The sequence below is a fragment of the Temnothorax americanus genome, unplaced genomic scaffold (genome assembly GCF_048541705.1).
Source record: "Temnothorax americanus isolate GAGA-0224 unplaced genomic scaffold, ASM4854170v1 Scaffold21, whole genome shotgun sequence".
Classification (NCBI taxonomy): Eukaryota; Metazoa; Arthropoda; class Insecta; order Hymenoptera; family Formicidae; genus Temnothorax; species Temnothorax americanus.
This window is the reverse complement of record NW_027509349.1, coordinates 2,156,091-2,177,982: the sequence shown is the minus strand read 5'-3', so window position 1 is coordinate 2,177,982 and position 21,892 is coordinate 2,156,091. Positions and strand designations below refer to the sequence as shown.

Here is a 21,892-nt window from a genome sequence, read left to right as displayed (position 1 = left end):
TACATTGAACATTATTTTTTAATTATATATATTCTTTTGAAAATTTGGGAACTTGACAATTTATTGTAAAATAAGCATTAATGAAAATTAACAAAATGATTTGCTAATGTAGATATCTGCGTTGAGAAAGATTCTTATAAAATTTACTTCAGTCATAATGTAGCAGATCGCTTTTTTGCAAAAGACGTGACTTGCTGAATTTGTTAGGATTATAAGATGCGGTAGAAACTCTTTGGTATTAAGATGCATCATAGTATATTAATGAAGTATTTTATATTATACGTAGAGGAATTTCCGTCAGATAATTAGGCTTGTTTTCTAGAAAATTTCCATCACGCACATCACGTGAATGCGCGTGATTGTTTAGACATTTGCGATATCGCCTCTTTTACCGATAAGAATCAATTAAACGCATTATCATTCGCGTTGCCAATATACCAACTCATATTAGGAAGTTCGTGCTAAGACACACCGGTAGTTTTATCTCGATTGTATAATCTCTATCGTTTTTCTTATCACATTCGAACAATGGAAGCATGTAATTTCTATTTAATAATATATAAACTATAATTATATTTTTATTAGCACATTATATAACATTCAACATGCCATTTGGTAAGAATATTGACAAACACATATTAAATATTGACTTTTTTAAAATCAATTTTGTAACTTTTACTCGGATATAGGTATAATATGTAGCTTGTTATGTTGATTAATATTTTATTAATTATTTTAATATAATATAACATTTTATTACAGTAATTTATTATATATTAATAAAATAACATTTTTTATATCTGATAATTATATATTTTTAAATACTATATCATGCAACCTTTTTTTATCTAAATTTAACAGAAATAAGATTGATATTAGAGTAAATATATTTCGCAAAATCTTATTTATTTGCACAATTTCACGTGCATATTATTACATTTCGCCCGATGTATTTTGCGAGTACGCCGACATCGATAAGATTCTTACCGTCGCAGACGAAAATGTTATTGTGAAGGAGTTTGTTTTTCATACTAATGCAAACAAACACCTATGAAGTTATGAGAATAGTAGGCCGAATCATACAATAACACTTGAAAAATAATATATAGAAGCGCTTTATCCTACAGAAGAGTGAGAGAAGCTTCACATTTAATTTGAAAATTTAAACTGAAGTACTTAATATCTTCCGCATCCAAGTTGTTCTACGATGGAAAAATAATATAACGTTTTAAAATATTTAATATATTTGAAGTAGATATAAAAGGGAGAAAAACAAATTACTTTGAAGAAACGTAGAAACAATATTTAAATAGTTCAAAATAATATTTTTGTTCTTCCAAATGGATAATTTTTAAATTAATTATCTAAAAAAATACTCTATTTTAAAGTAGATAAAAAAATGTAGAAATTTTTGATTCGTATAGAGTAGTAGAATATTTCATAAAGTAGCTTCAATAAGTTTTTCGGAATTGGCGTGGCTATATAACTTCATTCAAAACGCGAGGCTCTAGCGGCTAGAGCTGAAATGGCTTTCACAAAATGGCTTCCAGGAATGCTTTCGGTAGTCACTGACGAAAATGTTGCAGTTATTATATAGTTATTATAGTTGCACACAAGAAAAACATTATATGAACAAAACATAATTAATTATACAATATTCTTATATTCCTCTCAGAAATGATCGAAGTCTCGTCTTTTTAAAAAAAATATTTCTAAAATACTTTTAAAATATAATATTCTCGTTCTTGCCATTTTATTCTTCACTCTGAATTTCGATTCACCCTGCGTTTCGGTAGAGTTGCAAGATAACGAGCAAGACTTCAAAACACATCCTAGAAATACAAGAAGCAAAATTTCGAAGGTAATCTCTTGATGCACGCGACGATTAGCGTATCTCGCGTGAATTTTTGCTACCAAATTTCTACCAGACATACGTTTATCAGCAATGATTCGAGACGCTTTTTCTTATCGTGCGTCATCTAAGCCACATTTCGCGCGCGCACCGTCGAGACGTTTCTTATCGCAGATGATTATTGATGTTTAATAAATGACGTCCCACGTGAGAAAGATATTATATAAGCGGGGAACTATCACGTTGTAGAAAATGCCCGTGTTTAACATTCCATTTAGAAGGCGGTCTAGCCACACCTCTGTCGGACTTTTCCGGGCCGGGTTGTGCGCCAGAAACAGGACGAGCAAAAACAACGCCCCGTCATCGTCGTCGCCGTCGCGCGTCGTCGTCGTCGTTGGTCGTCGTCGCGCGTATAACGGCTCTCGCGAAATTTCTGATTTTCTTGCATCAGCCAAGGACTCGGTCTCATTGAGGCGACGTTTAATGTCACAAACAGGTGTGCTGGGACCGGTAGATGACGCAAAATATCCTCGCGATTACCCTTCGTGTGGTTCGCCTTTATTGAAATTCGTCTGGCGAGGAGAACCTGGCGAACGTGCACGACCAATTCCAATTCTCGCGAGACGGAACGCAAACACTCGACGGAATCGCGAATTTTCGCGTGTAACGAAGGAGATTTTCGAACGAGATCGCTAACCGACACTACAGGCCTTGCGGCCTGCTCGCGCGTTCGACATTCGCTGCATTGCGCGTTATTAGACGCTAAAGTTAAATTTGAAACAAAGTCGTGTTTTACGTATTTATATATATATATAAGAAATAATAAACTTTTAAATATATATTACATACTTTTTTTAAAAGTAGTTTTGTCTTTTTTTCGTTTGTGTTTATATATTAAAACTCGTTTTGTAGATTTTTCATTACATCATAGATTTCAATAACACCTGTAGTGCTTATTAATTGAAAATGTTTATTAATACGTTTAATTTTACCTTAATCATTTACGATCGTCTGTTATGTCTGGCGATTCAGTTATATATCGAAGATATCATTATTGGTCTTTGTATGTGATTATCAGAATTAACGAAAAAATCTAGAATGAGATTTAATAATAGCGAAATGATGGATATGCTTCTAATGTTTGCGGTGAAAATGCATAAAGAGCTAGCAAATATCGTAAACGAAATCAATCATCTCGATGGACGTTCCAGAGACTTTGTCAATATCGTTTCAATCATGCAGACTATCTCGTTAACTGTTTTAGTAGGAATAATAAAAGTTAACTCATTTTTATTTAGAATTCAACTCTTTCGAATTTTGACACAAAAAATATAAAGTTTTATTTAAAAAAGCAAAATTGATTTCTAAATCTCTTACGAAATGCCCTTACTCGCAGAAAAAATACGGACTCTAAGTAATGTGCCCTCCTCCCCATGAAACTCTATGTAACTTTTGTGTACATAACAATTTTTTACAAAACACTTAGAACGTATTCAAGGTGTGCGAGTTAGTTGCCCTATCCTGTATAATTATAAAAATTACAACAAGCCTATCTAATGGAGCTTAATTTGTTTTATGAATTAAATTATATATGCTTTATCAAAATTACTTAAAGTGTTAATTTCTGAAAATATCTAATATTACGAATCCTTTTTACGGCTTAAGAAATTGTGGAAATCTATTAAAGGTGATTTGAAAATAACGAGGAAATTGATACGGATGTAAAATACGTATCTAATTATATTGCTCCAGAATCGAGTGGAAGAAATGATATCGGCGCAAATAAGAGTGCAACATCTCTCGACTGTTGCATCAAGCTAAATATTTCCATTTCTACATTACGTCTGCATGCGCACAATTCCGGAGAATATTAATTATCGGACTGATTTATTAGATGTTTTTAAATAAAATTGGAACGATCGATCGTGTTCATCGTGCACAAAAACGAGTGATTTTTTTGCTGACGTCATAATATCATAGGTAGATCAACGAAACATTTCAAATCAATAAAAATTGCGGATTAATAGACGGAATTTCAAAAAAAGAATCATAATTATACAACTCAGAATTTATTTATATTACGCGTGGAAGGAATATCGAAGAATGTTAAACTTTTCTGATTTTTCACTCAATAACATAGAGTTATAGACACTCATAGACATAGACATTCAATCAAAAAGTAATAAAAGAAGAATAAAAAAGTAATAAAAATCGGAGAGTATAGAAACAGCTCAGTATAGAAACTCTTTATTTGTAGTAAATTTTGCAAAAATAGATATACAATTGTTACGTTAGGCTTTGCTTAACTTACAACAAATATTGTAAAAGTATTTGCAAAGGTATCAAATATCTGCGGCATATAAAATTCTCTGAAATTAATAAATGCACGAGTCTATCTACAATGTTCGCGAAAAGTCGTTGGGCGCGGGACGTGTAAATACCAAGTCCAAAAATATATGGTACTCTAGAAGTCGCGACAGCCTCGGCACATTATGCGTGCCACGCATTATAGCCCCTCCCATTTGACCTGCACACGTGGAAACGCGTCATACTGTATCTCGCGCGAATAAAATTGTGCTAAGTACAGTCAAAGCTGCATACCATTTAATGTCTTTGTCTGTTAATGTATTCTTTCACTGAAACATTAATCAGAAATAACATTGTTAAGAAATTAACAATGTTATTAGGACTATTAATCTTAGGACTACACACATAAGTGTGAATCCCGGTGAAAATTTTGAAAATCGTTAATATTCTTGAAAATTTCTTTTGGATTATATACCTTTATAATTTACAAATTTAACAAATAGATGTGAATTGATTTTATAATCATATTCTGTTTGGTATTCTGTTGGAAAAAAATTCGAAAATATGGACTTCTATCAGAGTTAAAAATATTCGACTAGGTCTAAAAGATCCAGTGTGTGATCGCATCTACATAAATACGTGTATAGTCCTATAAATATATATAAATTCTTTCGCATATCGTGTTTGTGTTTATTATAGGTAATTAGAAAAAGATGGTAAACATTCTTCCAATTAACTTTTCAACAAATTAGCACACACAAGATATAACAAGTGAGAACTCCAAGTTGAGTTGCAGGATAACAAAGGGCTTAATTTATGCATCTATTTCGCGGATGCATTTTCTCTTTCTGACTCTGAAGCGAACAAATATAATACAGCTCTCGGATGAACATTCAATCAATGAAGATATGCCGATAATGGATTCTTATCGAACTTTTACTTTGAGTGGAATTTTCGCGTAGAATCGGCCGCCATATCGCGCAGTAACTGGCACGGTCTGTAAGTTTCGCCGTAGTGACTCTGGAACTCCTCCATCTTCTTAACGAGACGATGGGCACCGTACGCGTCTACCCAACGGAATGGACCACCCGTGAATGGCGGGAAACCCAAGCCGAACACAGCTCCCACATTGCCCTCCAACTAAAATATAAATATTAGTAAATAACGCAATAAAGAAAATATAAACAATTATAATTAGATAATTATCTAATTCAATTAAGAATACGATCAATGATTTAACAAAGTTATTGAGAAAAAGCAACTGTTTTTGAAAATAACAAAAAACGATCCATTTAACATTTAACGTGCAAATTATAAATCGACGTGATTCCATGAAATAAACTAATAAAGTATCATAAGCATGAAACGCGTCACAATTTAACAGATTTTGTTGAAATTTTTGTATGAAAACTGTTACTTAGATAATCGAGAATTGTTCTTTTGTTATCCATTAAACGAAAGCAAGGTTTCCTTTGAGACTGATGATTTGTTAATTTCGAGCAACCATTATATTGTTTCCCGAGATAGAATTCTGATATAGAATATGTTATCTATAATTCAATCTACAGATAGAAATCTGGGATAATTAAATTACTATCTCATATTTTACTATCTTTGTTATTTACTGTTCAATAACTTGTTGAAAGTGTCAGATAAACATGAAGTATATTAACTTACGGGATTAGCTAGAATATTTTCTTCCAAGCACAGTACTGCTTCATTAACGAACCGTGAAACCATCCTCATTTGACGGTCCTCGTCGGACGTGCTACCCTTAGGCTCGAGGCTGTACTTTTTTATAATGTCCAACGCACCGACATTTACGTCCCTGTTCTTGGAGCCGGTTTCATACACGAATATACCTTTGCCGGACTTGCGTCCTAAAATTCACATGTGAAAGTCTAACTTTAGTATGATTTTATCATTTTAATATTTTTATAGGCTATCGTTGATATCTTATTTCTTCTATTATTAACTATGCGGATTTTTCTGAAACACGTGCAAAATAATGATTGATCTACTGTATTCATCGGAAGTTTTCTTCACGTTATGATAAAAACCTTACCGAGGAAGCCAGCTTTGACCATGTCGCCGAGAATATTTACGTCTCCTCCCTTAAAGCGCTCGCCATAAGCTTTCTGGAGATCAACACTGATGTGAGCACCCACATCAATGCCGACCTCATCGGACAAAGTGGCTGGGCCGACAGGGAAGCCGAATGTCTTTGTCAGTTTATCCAGATGCATCGGATCTACGCCTTCCTGTTTAACAGATTACATCGTATTTATATTCGCATTTTATATTCGCGATTTGGAATTGAAACAATCAATGTCAACATGACTGCGATACTGCAGAATAAGGTCGGTCACTCTCTCTAATAATATAATTATAATAATATAATTATAATGATCAATTCTAAACGATATCATTTATTTTTCGTACTTCTGTAAAAAATAGCCGCTATAGTAGCTCACCTGCATTAGCCTAACCGCTTCTGACAACATGGTAGAAAGTATTCTTGAAGTGTAAAATCCAGGACAATCACCGACTGTGACGACGATCTTGCCCTGTTTCAAACCAACATCTACAGCGGTTTTGATCGTCTCTTCGGATGTTCCTTTGTGTGTTATAATTTCTAGCAGTTCCATTTTTTCGACAGGAGAGAAGTAGTGCATACCGATTACCTGTAAAAAAATATGTCTTGAAAAGTTCATCATCCATTTATATATTTATGCAGCTATTATAATTAAAAAATTAAATAGCATTTAATTAACTTACGCACATATACTTTTTCAAATTACAATTTAATTTAAAAAATTGAATATTCTTATAATCATAAATATTTTACATTAAAATAATATTTATTAAATACTAGATATTATTAATAATAGCTTGGAATTAAACATTAATTAACATTGACTTTACTTTGTCAGGACGGCTGCTCCCAGCAGCGATTTTTGTGATAGGAATAGCGGACGTATTGGTCGCGATGACGCAGTGATTCGGCACTACGGATTCAATCTCCTTCAGGACCCTGTGCTTGATGGCGATGTCCTCGAAGACAGCCTCGATCACTAAGTCTGCATCTTTGAAGGAGTCGTAACTTAATGTTGCATTGAGATGTGACAAATACTTGTCCTTTTCAATACTGTGTAAAAAATTTCCGTTAAAAAAATCTGTCTTTTTTTTTACGTAGCTTCTTTTTTTTTTTATAGAAGAGACACGGACCTGGAGATTCGTTTACGCTTCACAGCACCGTCCAGACCTTTCTGAATTTGGTTTATGCCGCGATACAGTCCGACCTCGTTGGTATCCTTCATAATGATATCGAAACCTTTGTCGATACTGACTTGGACGATGCCCGCACCCATTAAACCAGCGCCAATAACTGCAACTTTTCTGCGCACATTGAATTGCAATAGAATATCGATAATTATTTTGATCAGTTTTGCTCAAAGATTTATTGAAAGACTGACTTGACTGCACTCTTGGGCGGGCCGAAACGATTTCTCTTGCATGCTGTCATGCCAAAGAACAAATTTGTAAGGCCTTTACATTCCGGTGTAGCCGACAGTTGACCGAATCCCCTGGCCTCAGCATCAAATCCAGCAACAGGGCCCTTGTCCAGACCGACCCTTACCACTTCCAGAATTTTAAGCGGAGCTGGATATAAGCCATTCGTCATTTTCATCACTTGGGCCTTTGCTTTCTTGAACACCTGATCCTTGACGAAGTTGATGGACAGAATCTGTTGCGTTATCTTGTCCACGAGAGATTTTGGACCGCGCTCAATCTTCAGTCTTCCGCTTGCGATATCCTGCGCAGTTTTCACCGCGGTTTCCTCCAGATATCTCATCGTACTGGAAAACGTGATTTGATTCTTAAGTATGCGATGTAGTTTTGATGCACAGCAATATTAAAGCTTTACTATAGCGAAAGAGATATTACATATATAATTAACATGAGAGACGAGATAAATATTTTCTGAAGGGTTCGTGAATGAACATATGTAAGATGATAAAAAATATAAATTCAGATACAAATTATTGCGAGCAAAAAAATTATTGTTATTTAGGGTCGGTTGTTCCAATTTGTTGGTAAACTAACTAATAGTTAAATCATAGATATGTCTTTGTTTTTCCTTCGAAGACAAAGACAGACATATAATTTAACTATTAGTTAGCTTACCAACGGATTGGAACAACCGGCCTTTAAATATTTATGATATAAATGACTTAAAATCGTTAAAGTTTCTTACAAAGCAATTAGTGTAAATTGTAAAAAGCTTAAACGCATCTGGTTAGAGGAAAGTGCACTTTTTATTTGTATATTTTTACTTTTCTTCGGGCGATCCAATTCCCGGTCCAAGACGATTCACTAAGATATCCACTAGTCCAAGTTTCTTCGCTTTGTTAGGCTGAACATTTTTACCAGTGAGTACCATATCTAGAGCGGTGGTAAGGGGAATCAGCTGGGGCAGGCGTTGAGTACCACCGCCGCCAGGAAGGAGCCCGAGCTTTACTTCTGGGGTTCCTAATTTGGTTTGCTTGTCGTTAACGGCGAGTCTGTAATGGCATGCTAACGCGACCTGTACAAAATAATCAATAATTTCATCTGTTTTTAATTTCCCCAGCTAAGCTAAATAACTTGTAATTCATTTTAAGTGTAAAAATACGTTACCTCTAAGCCTCCACCGAGACACGAACCGTGAATAGCAGCAATAATTGGCTTTTTACTATTCGCTATTAGATCTAGAACTCTGTGGCCCTCTTTCGCTACTTGATAACCAGCTTCTGCATCCGGAAGAGCTTGTAACATACTAATATCTGCACCAACTATGAAATTGTCTGGTTTTCCACTAATAAGAACTGCTGAGTTTACAAGAGGATTGGATTGAATTTCATTCAATAATCCTTCTATCTCTCCCATTAGTTCCTTGTTTAAGGTGTTTACCTATATCAACAATAATTAAAATAAAAATCTGTGTTAACGTACTCTGGTCTCCTTTTCCAATTTTAAAATAATTTTATTATTATATTTAATCATGTGTACACGTATACATACACACACAAAATTATATACTACTATATATTACTTTGACATTTGGTGAATCTATGGTGATGACTGCTACGTCGCCGACGGTTTTGCATTTAAAATATTTCCTATTTGCCACGGTTGCTAATGTTCTCGATTGTTGCAAACCTAGAAATATAAAAATGCGAGACGTAAGTAATCAAATGTAACATCGACTATACGTATAAAAATACGCTAATATTTTTTCCCAAGTTATTACATAATCAAATAAGATACAAGACAATTTCAATGTAATAAAAAATTAGAATTTCATTAATAAAACACTTTTTATTTTGCCTCAATGGTCGAATTTGTAAAGATGCCCGTCACAAGAAATCGAGGTTCGAACCCTAACTAAGGTAATTTCGTAATAAATTCTTTGCATTCTTTGATTTAAAAAGATTCTTATTAGCATTATTGTTAAATCCATTATCGATTTAATGTGAATTTACTGTTCCAACGAAACTGTTTCAAGGTACAGTTTGCTAAATGGGAAAGTGTATGTTAATTCATATAAAAAAGTGTAATTAAACTATAGAGATCTAGCCCGACTGAAAAGGCACTTCTATATTTACTTGTGTAATATTTTTCATAATTTTTTTAAAACATAATAACTTTTGTGACATTTATCATGTGTGTGTGTGTGTGTGTGTGTGTGTGTGTGTGTGTGTGTGTGTGTGTGTGTGTGTGTGTGTGTGTGTGTGTGTGTGTGTGTGTGTGTGTGTGTGTGTGTGTGTGTGTGTGTGTGTGTGTGTGTGTGAACTATATACAAAATTCCTCTATTTTAAGGTATAATATCTAATCTACAACATTTACATTGTGTGATAAAGCTTCATATATATTCGCATTATATTCTGTATTCTCGTCATCGTTGTTTGACGTTAAAAGCAAAAATCTGCATAAGTGCACAGGCATAAATAAAGCATTATATGTTGATTAATCAAACGTCAAGCGTGAATTTTGTCAAATAATGGTTGCAAATGAACAGTCTGTTTTGTTATGTGATAATTTTTTAATTTCTTAGTCTCGAAATTCATTTATAATCTGATCTCTCAAAGTTCAATAGCTTGATATAATTTTTAAGACAAATTATTATAAATGTCTTTATAATAATTTTTAATGAAATTTGTTATATTTTCATATATTTTCTCTATTTAATTTTCTAATGGATATTTTCTTCTCCTTTTCAAAGTGCAAGAAAGTATTTAAAAAATTATAAATAATCATTTAATCTTTCCATTATCTAAAATCACATTAATTTGATACCTGTATACGTTTTATCTCTGTTTATATCTGAAGTATATTTGTTTCATTTGAAATATATGAAGCACTCTCGGAATTTTCCGACGATCGAACGATTTGAGCATCAAAGCTCCAACTTCAGAACGTAAATTTCAAATCTATTCGATATAATTTGAATCTTAATTCGATTGAAATAGCAAAATGAAGTTAGGCGATGTATCGTATCGAGGGGGGGGGGGGACAAACAAAAGCCATCATTTCTCTTTACAGTAAATGCAATGTTGGAATTCTTTTTTCAACTGTGTTGTTTGAACAATCCAGGCATCGTTTCGAACAGCGCGTTCGACTTTAACGAAGTTATTACGAGCGTCCGTACTTTGGACTTTTAAGTTTAAAGTACGAAAGTACAGGCACGATTACGTAATACTCGGAGATCCGCCACCGTGCCGTGCCCTAATGCGAATATAGCGAGGTATTTCTCAAAATAACATAACTTATTCGGTCGCGCCGGTGCCAGTCGTCGTCGATCATCTCGGCAGCGCGAAGTTAGCGCTAATCGACCTTATCGCCAGCCCTCTCTCGATTGCGAGAGCAAAGGTCGAACGCGCACCGCGCACCGGCGCACCTATCGGCATCTTGCCCGATGTACCGGCCTGACGTATTCGCGTATATCCAGTGTCAAAAATAAAGCTAATCGGCTCCCGATTTTCCTTGTCAACTTAACGACGCTTCCTGACGAATAGTTCGCGTCTCGGAGCCGGCATAAATTACGCGCCATTGCCGTTCGCAACCTCTCATCGAACGTCTCCCTTTACTCCAGACTGGGTTGCCGACCGGAGGTTTTGTTCAACTTTTTTACTCTTTTCGGTGTTTTCAATCTTTCGTCGCGATACCGGGACGATATTTATTCGGCGTGAACGTCACGCACGAGAAGAACGCGAAATTGCCTGGCGGCGTATAAAGTGATATTATGTATTTCTTGAAGATGCATATATCTGAATACCCGCTCCTCTTCATGGAGCGGACACGTAATCACCTGTGCATTTCGAAATGAAATTCGCGTTGGCGCGGGAGCAGCGCGCGAGGGCGCCGAACAGCCTGCAGCTCGCCATGATCTCAGTCGATTCGGATCGGACGGGCACACACTCTCATCGAGGGAAAACGAGAATCCACGAGTCACGCGCGGCACCGCGTGCGAACGACACTCCGTGTCTTCTATCTTCTATCTTGTCGGTTCAGTTGTCGCCCTGTCGCCCCTGTCTACTGCTACTGGCACCGCGGGGTCAGCGGGGTGGAGGGTAAATAAAAGGGGAACGCATGATGGGGAGGGGGAACGGTCGAGAGAGACACGATCGGTAAAGGAGGAATCGCGATTTTAATCCTGTCTGCGCTAATAACGCGCTAATCTTCAATAATATATTAACATATAATAAATTGCAGCTACAGTAATTGTGTAATTTTTTTTCGTCTTCGCGAAATCGAAAACCGGTTTTTTTTTATAAATATCTTTAAAATGAGAGATTTTTTTTTACAGTATAAGGCTCCAGCGTTTTTGGATTATACGCGAAATCACGTACAGGCTGCTTTTATCTTTTATCTTTCATCCCTATATTATTTCGATATGAGTTCAGCAGAGATTTTAATATTGTCAACACACAAAAATAATTTCTACGTACATTTATTGTTCGTGACGATATAAGAAGATCCATTTTTTTTATGTTTATTACGTGGAAAATTATATTAATTATTATGAAAAAAGAGAAAAATTTTTTAAACTTTTTGAACTTTCCGTCGATATAATTGTTTATCGAGAGTATATCGAGTATATATATCGATATATACTCTCGAGCGCACTTGCGTGTGCGCGCAAATGCTTGGGGTGTACCGTCGACTTGCGCGGACTTTGATCCTAACTTTATTAATTCGCCGAAGTAATTCATATGTAACTTATTGCGTATCAATGCGAACATCGAATAAACAGAATTTGTTTTACGACATTGTAAATTAGGTGTTAATAACGTGCGTAACTATTATATAATTACACTGAAAATTGTAGTAGAATTATACACTATACCTATATATAATACAAATTTTATAACTGCAATTATATGCATCGTAATTGTATTATAGTATTTTATTAAGATCACTCTTTATTCAATAAGCTCTCGCAAATAATAAACGTGACAAAATAAACAATTTTTTTAATATGTTACACATATATATTATATAAAAATTTTTAATATGATTAATTTGGCTATATATAATAAAATAAGATATTATTAAAAATGGTTAATTTTTTCTTATAGTTAAAGCGTTAAAAGATTTTTATTGTGATGCACATAAATGCTGAAAATAAAATTTCTTATAAATATTTTGTTTCTGTCACATATATTGTGAAATTTTATCAATGAACTCTCAGTTGTGTTATTGATGAAACCGTTTACTCTTCGGTCCAATTGATTTGAGTGCAATTGCATATCTCGTTTCCCATTATATGTAAGAGTTATAAATATCATTAAGGTCAGCCTTTCTCAAGATGTTTAGATAACTGATGTTAAGAATTGCGAGACAATAAATATGTATTCAATATAATACTTTGTTGCCATTGTAAATTGTGCTGAATTATAATAAAGTTAAGATTATAATTGTAGTATATAATTATGTTTTATATCAACTATCAATTTATCAAATCATATGCGCAGTATTTTATAAATCGCAAGTAAAGTGTTAGACCAGTGTTAGACGTACAGAATAAGTATATATGCAAAGAGATACACACAATAAATAAAAAATCTCGAGCATTACGATTTTTAAAGTTTTATTTATTACAAATTCTTTTCTCGTATCTATTTTAAAATAAGAACTTTTATCATTACTGTAACAGTGTGTAACAAAATGCGATACAAATGACATATAAATAAAAAAAAATCTTATTTATCAAAAGACAGTCATGAATGAACCGGCGACGTCGATAACTCACGATTATCGACAGCGTTGAAGTTGCCGAGATCGCGATTCGATATAGCGAGCGACCACCGGAAATAAGTTGGCGCTGCAAGTTCAAATTTTTTAATGAACTATAGCTCAAAAGATTGCTCCTTAATTGCTCCCTCAGAATCAACAATTATTGCTCCTCTTTTAAAATTATTATTTTTTGAGATATTTAATAAAAACGAAAAATTTCTAATTTTTATTGAAAAACATATTTATAATAACTCTATGCAACTAAATCCGGCATAGAACGATTGCTCCTTCATTGCTCCTTATTGCTCCATCATAATTTTAATGATTTATTGCATTTTTATTGAAAAATTAACAAATTAATCATTTTACAAGTAACGCCGCCGCCGCCACTATCGGCCGCCTATTGTAACTATGGCTCGGCAGCCATTGGCGGAAATATTCAAACGTAATATAATAGCTCTATTGTTCATAACTAATATATCTCAAAGAGTTTAGTCAACATTTCCTATTGATTTTCGGTAGAATAACTATTTCTCGCTTCGCTCTATTGGGATTTTCAATCGCTCCATTCGTATAATTAATTTTGTATGATATTTTAGCAAAGCTGCTCGTCTATGATTGGCTAGATTACGATCCGCGATCCGCAATCTCAATCCGATCCGTGTCCGCGATACGTAGTGTGACACGGGCTTAAGGACAACGTGGGACAACGGACCCTCCAGGCCTCAGGACCCTCGTTTCTCCGTGATGATTGCAGTCACGATTGCAGATTGCAGTCATTGCAGTTACCTATAGTTAGTTACCAGCGTAAACGCTGTAAACAGCGATTCTGAGCCGCATGACAGCTCATCGTGATCGTTCATGATCGAGTACGGCGGGAGTTGCCCCGGTTGCCCGCCCATTGGCTTTATCAGCTATCGCGTGTTGTCGATTACGGCGGGCGGCGGTCGCGCGTAAGTGCGTAATCCGCAGTATCGGAGCGCGCGAGCTCCGGCCAGCACGGTGAGCGAAATGACGAGTGAATTCGAGTGAATGCTCCGGTGACAGGCGCTACCGTGACAGCACCTTTCGCCCCCTCACTTGGGCGCGATTATTGAACGTTCAACAGTGTCGTCCTGATAGTTCTGTTCCGCGTTAATTTTTCCTTGCACGATTAAGACGCGTTAATTTATTTATAAAGATATATTGTCTCTCGCGGAGGAGACGAGTGAGAAAGGCATGAGCAGGAATCGCCTTACTCACGTGTGCACCGTCCTTATGGTAGAGACTTCCGTCGCCTTTCAGTTGTTGTAGTCAATCGTAGCCAAGTGAGCGGAGAATTTAAGGAAGATTCAGAAGATTGTATCTGCAGACGAAAGATATTGATGATTTTTGTTGTCAACAGGAATGGCTGAAAATGCTCATAGCAAGGAGCAGTGGCAGCTCCTCCACAGTCTTCGTTCCACTGTGGAGGGTCTGTTGTTCGACGAGGTGTCCAATGTGTGGAATGTTTACGGTGGCCTGAACCGGCTGCACAGTGTAATGGAGCGGATATTCAAGCACGGATGTCGTATATTTGATCCCAATGTTAGTTGAGTTTGTCGTTCCCAGAGTTTGTTAGAATTATCATTATCGCGATTTTATTATAATTATTTTTTAAGGACTACTTCTATCAGATTTCAATTATGTCGGTATTGCCAATTTAAAGCATTCTTGTTTTTAAATAATCAGGTTTAATATTGAAAGGTTGTTACATGATAAAAGAATTTACCTCAACTATATAGATACAAATTGCTTTATACATATTACTTGAAGAAAATCTTGACATATAAAGCTCATATTGTGAACAAATTTTTTAAGGGTGAACCAGATTGCTGGATATTCATTCAAGGACTGAATTGGCTTCAACCGTCTTTGGCAACGTCGCCAGTATTGTTGGAAAACGAGGATTACTTATGCAATTTGCCAACTAGAATAACATCCAAGAAGGACATGTTGTGGCTGTACAAAAGGTAAGTAACTATTTTTTTCTTTATTAAATATATAATATGTGCAGTTATAGTGTTTCTTAAGTAGGTAAAAAAAATTGAAGGGGATATTCCGTGGCTTATTTTAGGAATAAACATATGCCTTAAACTTTGCTTTGTTTTTAAAATACAGGGTGTCTTCCTGAAATTTCCTTTTTTTTTCCTGAAATAAGAGTCAACGGAATATTCAATTTTTTGTACTTACTTAGGAAACACTCTATATAAATATGGTGTATCTTTGAATGTGTTCCTATCTCGAGGAGTTTTCTTATCACGATAAACAAACACTAAAAGTACTAATTTACAGTTTAGAGGGTCACTCCCTATCACATAAATTGTCATGGCTTCTATCAGATAAAGAACACTTGCTTTCTTGTCTGGAACCATGGGCCTTCCTTTGTCAAGAGAATTTGGCAGAAGCGACGCTTTTGTATCTACGAGCAGTCGAAAGGAATCAGTCTGTATTGCTCGCAGAAATCGACCCCTGCTTGGTGAGTAGCGTTTTAACATATCTTCGTTTCGTACAAAGCAACTGCGTAAGCCAAAAATTTTATATTAATTTCTTCTTGGTTAATTTCTTCGCATTAAAATAAAAAATTTTTAAATTTTGAATTCCAAAATTAAAAATTCCAGACTTTTGATAAGAAATTTACTTAATTTAAATATATTACGATATACTGTTTATGGTGGATTTCAGTGCATGAAATCATTCTTTTTCTTCTATTTTAATTTGCAGTTCTCGTCGACGTGGATATCCCCTAAAGCGAGCCCCAGGCGTCATCGTCGTTCGTCCTCGTATCCTGTAAATTTTTCTGGCGTCAGTCATATTTTCGCGCGAGACAAGAGCATGAGTGCTCTAACTAAATGTCAATTGGACAAACTGAAGGTTTCAACGCAGTCTGTGTCGCACGACACGGACAGCACTGAGAATCAGATGTCAAAATCCATACAAGTTATCACTAATAGTGAGTCACAAAGGGATTCTCAAATCGACGACGTATCTCTGAAAACGTGGAACAGTCTACCCGCTTTGGTCAAGAGTCATAACAGCGCGGTCGTGGTAAATTCAGCCGCGATTTCGCCGACAATTCTAGAAAGCAGCAATAGCAACAGTAACAATAATCGACCTCGCACCGTTGAATTGGCGGAGATCATCAATATTAATTACTCGGACTCGAAACAACCCGTTGATTCCAACGTGGACAAGCTCACGGCGAAGCCGAAAACACCCATCGGGAAGACGAGAAATCGAACAAAAGCTAGACATGGTCGGAGTAAGAAAGCTTCTGAAAATCCAGAGGTTTCCTCGAGCGTTCACGAGAACGTTAAAAATATGGTTGAGGAGACACGGCCGATTTCAATTACGGAATCGGCGGAGACGAAGACGCAGGATCAGTGGACAACTTGCAAAAAGACGTCCTTTTTGGCGGGCTCGGCGCCCGAATTTACGGGCTCCTGGAGCATGGAAGTGGAGGGCCAGAAAGACATCCGTACGCCGCGGAAGAGTTTCATGGAGGACGGCGGCAGTAGCGTGCAGCCGATGGCGACCGGGTACTTCCCGCGTCCGGTCGAGGGCCAGAGTTTGACCAGCTTTCTGTCCTCGGCGCGGTTCTCGCGCGCCCACGACGCCGAGTTGGATCGCGAGAACGCGCACTTCAGCGTCTGCGAGGCGATGATCGCCGCCATCGAGCAGGTCAAGTGCAACCGGTTGCAGCGTCGTCTGCTGGACGATGCGGCCGACGATGAGAGCGACGAAGAGATCAACCGGCTGAAGCAACGGATCCGGCTGCGACGCCGGCAACGCCAGGAGGAGAAGTGTCGAGGCAGAGGCTGGAGCCGCGGTGACCTGCTGAGCGACGGCAGGACCGACACGACCACGACCACCGATCAGAGCGTCAGCCCGTTGTCCACGTCCTCGGGTAGCTCCTCGGACAACGTGTCCACGGAGGACTCGGAACTGGACGACGAGCGGAGGTTGAGGAACGGCGGTATGTCCGCGTCGACTGCGTCGTTCTCGGACGCGGAATCGCGTGCGGCGAGGTTTGCCATGGACTCTAATGAAAGTAGCATGTCCGCTGAAGGGGTAGCTCTATCCCTGATCAGTCGCTTTAGCGAGAAGCAGCTGCCAAGGGCGAGCGAGCTGCAGTGGCTGGTCTCGGAGAAGGACGCGCCGCAACGTTTATTGCCGATGCCGAAGAGTTGGCCGGTCAGTCCCGACGAGGTCGAGATTGAAGACGCGCGGACTATTCCGTTGAGGGGGACAGTCGAATGGGCCCCGCCGCGCCCGCAGATTATTTTCACACCTCATCCACCACCGGTGTAAGTGCCAAGAGAAAAGAATAGTAATTTTTGTAAATTTCTTAATGTCATTCTTTATTATCTTTTTATTGTCATTCTTAGATAATGAGAATATTGAGATGCATTACTATTATTTTTTATTATACTGATTGATCCTATAAATATGAGAATTCTGCGAATATCTTTAAAATATATATAAATTCTAGTAACAATGCAATCTACATTAGATCTCATTGCGTATACAGACTCGTTTATCTTCACTCTATCTATTTGTATTCTTTCTCCTTGCGGCAACTCTGCTTGACAATTTTTTCTGCTTAGCCAGTGCTTTGATTTTTAAAATTTTTTTAGAAGACGGATGCTGATAGCAAAGCAGAATTATAGGTGCGCGGGTTGCGGCATGAAAGTCGCCGTGAAATATGCCAATCGGTTTCGGTACTGCGAGTATCTGGGTCGATACTTCTGCACTGGCTGTCACACGAACCAGGTGGCATTTATACCTGGAAAAATTTTATCGAAATGGGATTTCAACCGGTAGAACCTCTTTAAAAACTGCTCGCCAAAACTAAACGAACGCGTTTCGATGTTTCTTTAATGTTTCTTGACGCTCTGCAGGTATCCCGTATCTAACTTCTCATATCGATTACTGGATCAAATGATGTCGGACCCACTGTTTCAAGTGAACTACTTGAATCCGCTATTATACAGACGAATAAAGCAACTGGACAAAACGAGACTCTTGCGCACAAAATTATTCTTCCTGAAGGATTTTTTATTCGCATGTCGGTTCGCGACCAGGTAAATCTTTTTTTTTGCAATTTTGAAATTTATGTTGTGAAATATATAGATATAATAGTTTGATGTCATCCACTTCTATGTTATAGTCTTCAAGACGTGCTGAAGAAGGAACCAAATTACATCATAAACGATCCACATGTGTACTCGATTCAAGACCTAATAAACGTCAAACTCGGTGTGCTGTGCGTCAGGCTGCAGGAGCTTGTTCAAATTTGTTGCGCACACATTGTAGATTGCGAGGTATCCAATAATTCAAAAATTAATTTTTATTTTAATCTTCAATTTAATTTAAAAGATTTAGTTTTGCAAACGATTATATTAATATTAAAACAGCTTAATTAGACTCTTTTAAGTTCAAGTTTTACTTAAATGAGACTCTTTTAACAGCAGAATATGCAATATTTAATACATTTAATAAGATTTTTCATTTAATTTCTCATTTATTTTATTCTACATCGATAAAATTGTTCATCCTTAGATACCGAATGACTTGATTGTTAGGCAGAATTATATCTTATGTGTTCTCTTTCAGTTGTGTCAAGCTAGAGGATTTGTCTGCGAGCTATGTTGTTCTAAGGATGTGATATTTCCGTGGGATCTGTCAAAAGTGACACGATGTGAAAAATGTGGCGCGTGCTTCCATATCGATTGCAAGCACAGCTCCGACAAACTCGAGTGTCCTCGATGCATGAGGTTGCACGCCAGACGAATTTCGAGGGACGAGAAGCCCTGACGAATGACGAGGACGTTCTTTGTCACGCTATTTAGAATAGGATATGTATATTAAAGCACGACAAGCCATTCAAGTCCAGAAGACATCTTATAAGACTTATGCCGGGCAATAAACAATTGTAAGAAACGTTTAGATTTTTTAGGTGTCCTTAGGCTTTTATTTTATCTGAGATGTTATTACTAATATATTTAACAACACATATTCAAGAGATTAAAATATCTTGGATATGGTATTTAGACGATTTTTTAGATATTATAAAGTGAAAGTCAATTTATTCGAGCTTAATTATGACTTCTAACATATTCGTAGAAAGCTGCAAGACTAGTGAAGGGCGGACTGTAAATCGGACAAAAACGTATACTAGGGGTAGGGACTCGTAGTAGAAGTTCAGATTTTTTTTGTCCTCTACTCACGTAACTAAAAATACTACTTGTGCCTCAGTCTCGAAAAAAGAATATTGAGTGAACGAGACGTATATATACATTATAGCGAAGACTGAAGCATTGTGATATATACATGTTGAATTTCAATTTTCTTTCGAACAATCTGCAAACGAAAGATGTCCACAGAATGTCTTTAGACATCCTCTGTGGATACTCAGAGACGTATCGATCTATGAAAAATCTTAGATGTATAAATCGAGTAATTTATTACAGAACATACACACACACACACACACACACACAAAACTTTATTTGCTAAGCAAATTAACAAGATACACCATATTTTAAGATAAACTGTTATAGAGAAAGTAAACTTTTAAAAAGAATAATATATAATTTATATATATGTGTATATATATATATATATATATATATATATATATGTATATATGTATATATGTATATATATATATTATATATACGTATATATATATATACGTAATAAATTTTCTTCAAACCTGTTATACATTCATGTAGTTAACTCTTTTGATAGACTTGGATAGAGAAGTTTTAACAATATTTATGCATGTTTATTCAAGCATAGCAAACATGAACGAAAAGTATTATTTCCTTGAATTTATTTTATAAATAGCAATAAGGTTCTCGAGTAGCCGATAGTAATTTTATAGCTGCAGATATTATCAATTAACACAAATAATATAAAATAATAATTTTTGTATTTCATCACTGAGGATGGTCCAAAGCGAAGGACCGAAACGTTTGATTGTTCGTTATATAAGTGTTTAAATACTGTTAGATTTGTCGCCTTGCTACCGGCGTTTTGGCTCTCATTTGCCTATAATGTAATTGTAAATAATATAAAATTATTATGTAAAAATCAAATCTAATAATAGTAAGTATGTACCTGATTTTTACTGAATTTAAAGTTTGTATCGTTTACTTATGGACAGCTTTAAAAAGCGAAAAATTAAAATTAGATTAAATTGATTTAGTGAGAAAGAAATTTTGACGTTTCTCTCTCTGTTACATTCATTCTCACACGACATAGCTCTAATTCTTGATATAATAATTATTAACAAAATTATTTATAAAAAAAGCATGTAAAACATGTAAATAAACATGTAAGATTCGGACAATTGCTATTAATATAAAAGAAGTCGCAATTTATAATACTTTTAGAATAGAGATTGATTCGCAAATATCGATCTCTGTGATACATAATCGTGATTCAATAATCGGTTTATTTGACTAAGAACGAATTAACAATGGAATAAGATTCCTTCTCCAATTACTTCCAGATAAAATAATGCACAAGCTAATAAGTGTTCTTACGATTTTATTAAATTACATCTTATTTATAATGCACATACATATATCTTTTATCTCAGCGTAATATACGTCAATTTATCGATAGTAGAAAAATATATTACTAATTATATACACACTAGCCTAATTTAGACCAAATTTTATGTGATCGCGCATGTATCTTTTATATTTATATATAATATATATATTCATTACATCAATTTACTTTGATCTTGCCTTAATTAAATAGGGGTACAATATATATACAGATGAAAATCTGCGATTGATTATATATGTACAGTATATGTAATTTTTACTTATCTGTTCGCTTTTTTTTAGATAACTAAGAAATCTAACGACAGTTAATGTTCCGGAGGTGCGCGTTACATTATTATATTTTCGCAAGAGTATTAATATAAATACTGTATATAAGTAATTTTGCTGCATTTGCTGCTCAAAAATTACTGCATGTATTATACTGGGTAGCCATAAAATTTCTTTGTTTCATTTTTGTCAAATACGCTCTACATATTCACCATATACTGAATATTTGAGCATTTCTTTCATTCAATAAGGAGTACAAAGGGTGTTGCGCGCAGGATTTGGGTTATGAGCAATCGAGAGCATATTGATCTACCGGGTAATTAATTACATATGTATATATTCTTATTTTTCTAAGTTACTTTATTTTTTGTACACATTAAAAGATTGTTATATTATTTTTTTAAATGCTTTATCTTGTATTTCTTCAAATTATTCAAAATATAAATAAATACTGATTATATAAGTAGATTATATTGTAAGAGTGCCAAATGATAAGCAATCTCCCCGTCAAACGCAAGAATGTGATAGGTTCATTTTAGATGCAAAAATCATATTCGAAATAAAACGTCCAAGTTATAGACTTGTT

At 35.7% G+C, this 21,892-nt stretch overlaps 2 protein-coding genes and 1 long non-coding RNA gene across 6 annotated transcripts; 2 read left to right on the top strand and 1 right to left on the bottom strand.

Annotated features, from left to right (window-relative positions):
• Positions 1 to 4,071: 4,071 nt before the first annotated feature.
• Positions 4,072 to 11,720, bottom strand: Mtpalpha (monolysocardiolipin acyltransferase Mtpalpha). Its single transcript, XM_077406588.1, has 11 exons — positions 11,511 to 11,720; positions 9,255 to 9,361; positions 8,840 to 9,112; positions 8,497 to 8,747; positions 7,636 to 8,019; positions 7,388 to 7,558; positions 7,085 to 7,307; positions 6,634 to 6,843; positions 6,225 to 6,420; positions 5,837 to 6,039; positions 4,072 to 5,299 (listed from the first exon to the last, which is right to left on the bottom strand). Exons 1-11 carry the CDS (start codon positions 11,584 to 11,586, stop codon positions 5,096 to 5,098), a joined length of 2,298 nt encoding a protein of 765 aa, XP_077262714.1. The 5' UTR covers positions 11,587 to 11,720; the 3' UTR covers positions 4,072 to 5,095.
• Positions 10,953 to 13,124, top strand: LOC143897738 (uncharacterized). Its single transcript, XR_013256989.1, has 2 exons — positions 10,953 to 11,313; positions 11,460 to 13,124. It is a non-coding gene; the product is annotated as an uncharacterized LOC143897738 (long non-coding RNA).
• A 991-nt stretch (positions 13,125 to 14,115) lies between these two features.
• On the top strand, positions 14,116 to 21,884 carry Rubicon (run domain Beclin-1-interacting and cysteine-rich domain-containing protein rubicon). Of its 4 annotated transcripts, XR_013256985.1 has the most exons (10): positions 14,118 to 14,440; positions 14,823 to 15,004; positions 15,278 to 15,429; positions 15,752 to 15,935; positions 16,181 to 17,763; positions 18,094 to 18,276; positions 18,358 to 18,540; positions 18,627 to 18,780; positions 19,073 to 19,391; positions 19,583 to 21,884. XR_013256985.1 is itself a non-coding variant. In XM_077406587.1 (9 exons), exons 2-9 carry the CDS (start codon positions 14,825 to 14,827, stop codon positions 19,271 to 19,273), a joined length of 2,817 nt encoding a protein of 938 aa, XP_077262713.1. In that variant the 5' UTR covers positions 14,116 to 14,440; positions 14,823 to 14,824; the 3' UTR covers positions 19,274 to 21,884. The 4 variants fall into 4 exon arrangements, 3 of the variants coding, with proteins under 3 accessions (XP_077262713.1, XP_077262710.1, XP_077262711.1); XM_077406587.1 differs by having other exon boundaries at positions 14,116 to 14,440; positions 18,097 to 18,276; positions 19,073 to 21,884; XM_077406584.1 differs by having other exon boundaries at positions 19,073 to 21,884.
• Positions 21,885 to 21,892: the final 8 nt, after the last annotated feature.

Excerpts from the sequence above, each read along its gene's own strand:
- Mtpalpha (XM_077406588.1), bottom strand. The coding sequence starts at position 11,586 with ATGGCGAGCTGCAGGCTGTTCGGCGCCCTCGCGCGCTGCTCCCGCGCC. Across the intron at positions 9,362-11,510 it reads TTTCATTTCGAAATGCACAG|GTTTGCAACAATCGAGAACA; the intron begins GTGATTACGTGT and ends TTATATTTCTAG. Across the intron at positions 5,300-5,836 it reads AAAATATTCTAGCTAATCCC|TTGGAGGGCAATGTGGGAGC; the intron begins GTAAGTTAATAT and ends TTTATATTTTAG.
- Rubicon (XM_077406584.1), top strand. The coding sequence starts at position 14,825 with ATGGCTGAAAATGCTCATAGCAAGGAGCAGTGGCAGCTCCTCCACAGT. Across the intron at positions 15,430-15,751 it reads ATGTTGTGGCTGTACAAAAG|TTTAGAGGGTCACTCCCTAT; the intron begins GTAAGTAACTAT and ends ACTAATTTACAG. Across the intron at positions 15,936-16,180 it reads CAGAAATCGACCCCTGCTTG|TTCTCGTCGACGTGGATATC; the intron begins GTGAGTAGCGTT and ends TTTAATTTGCAG.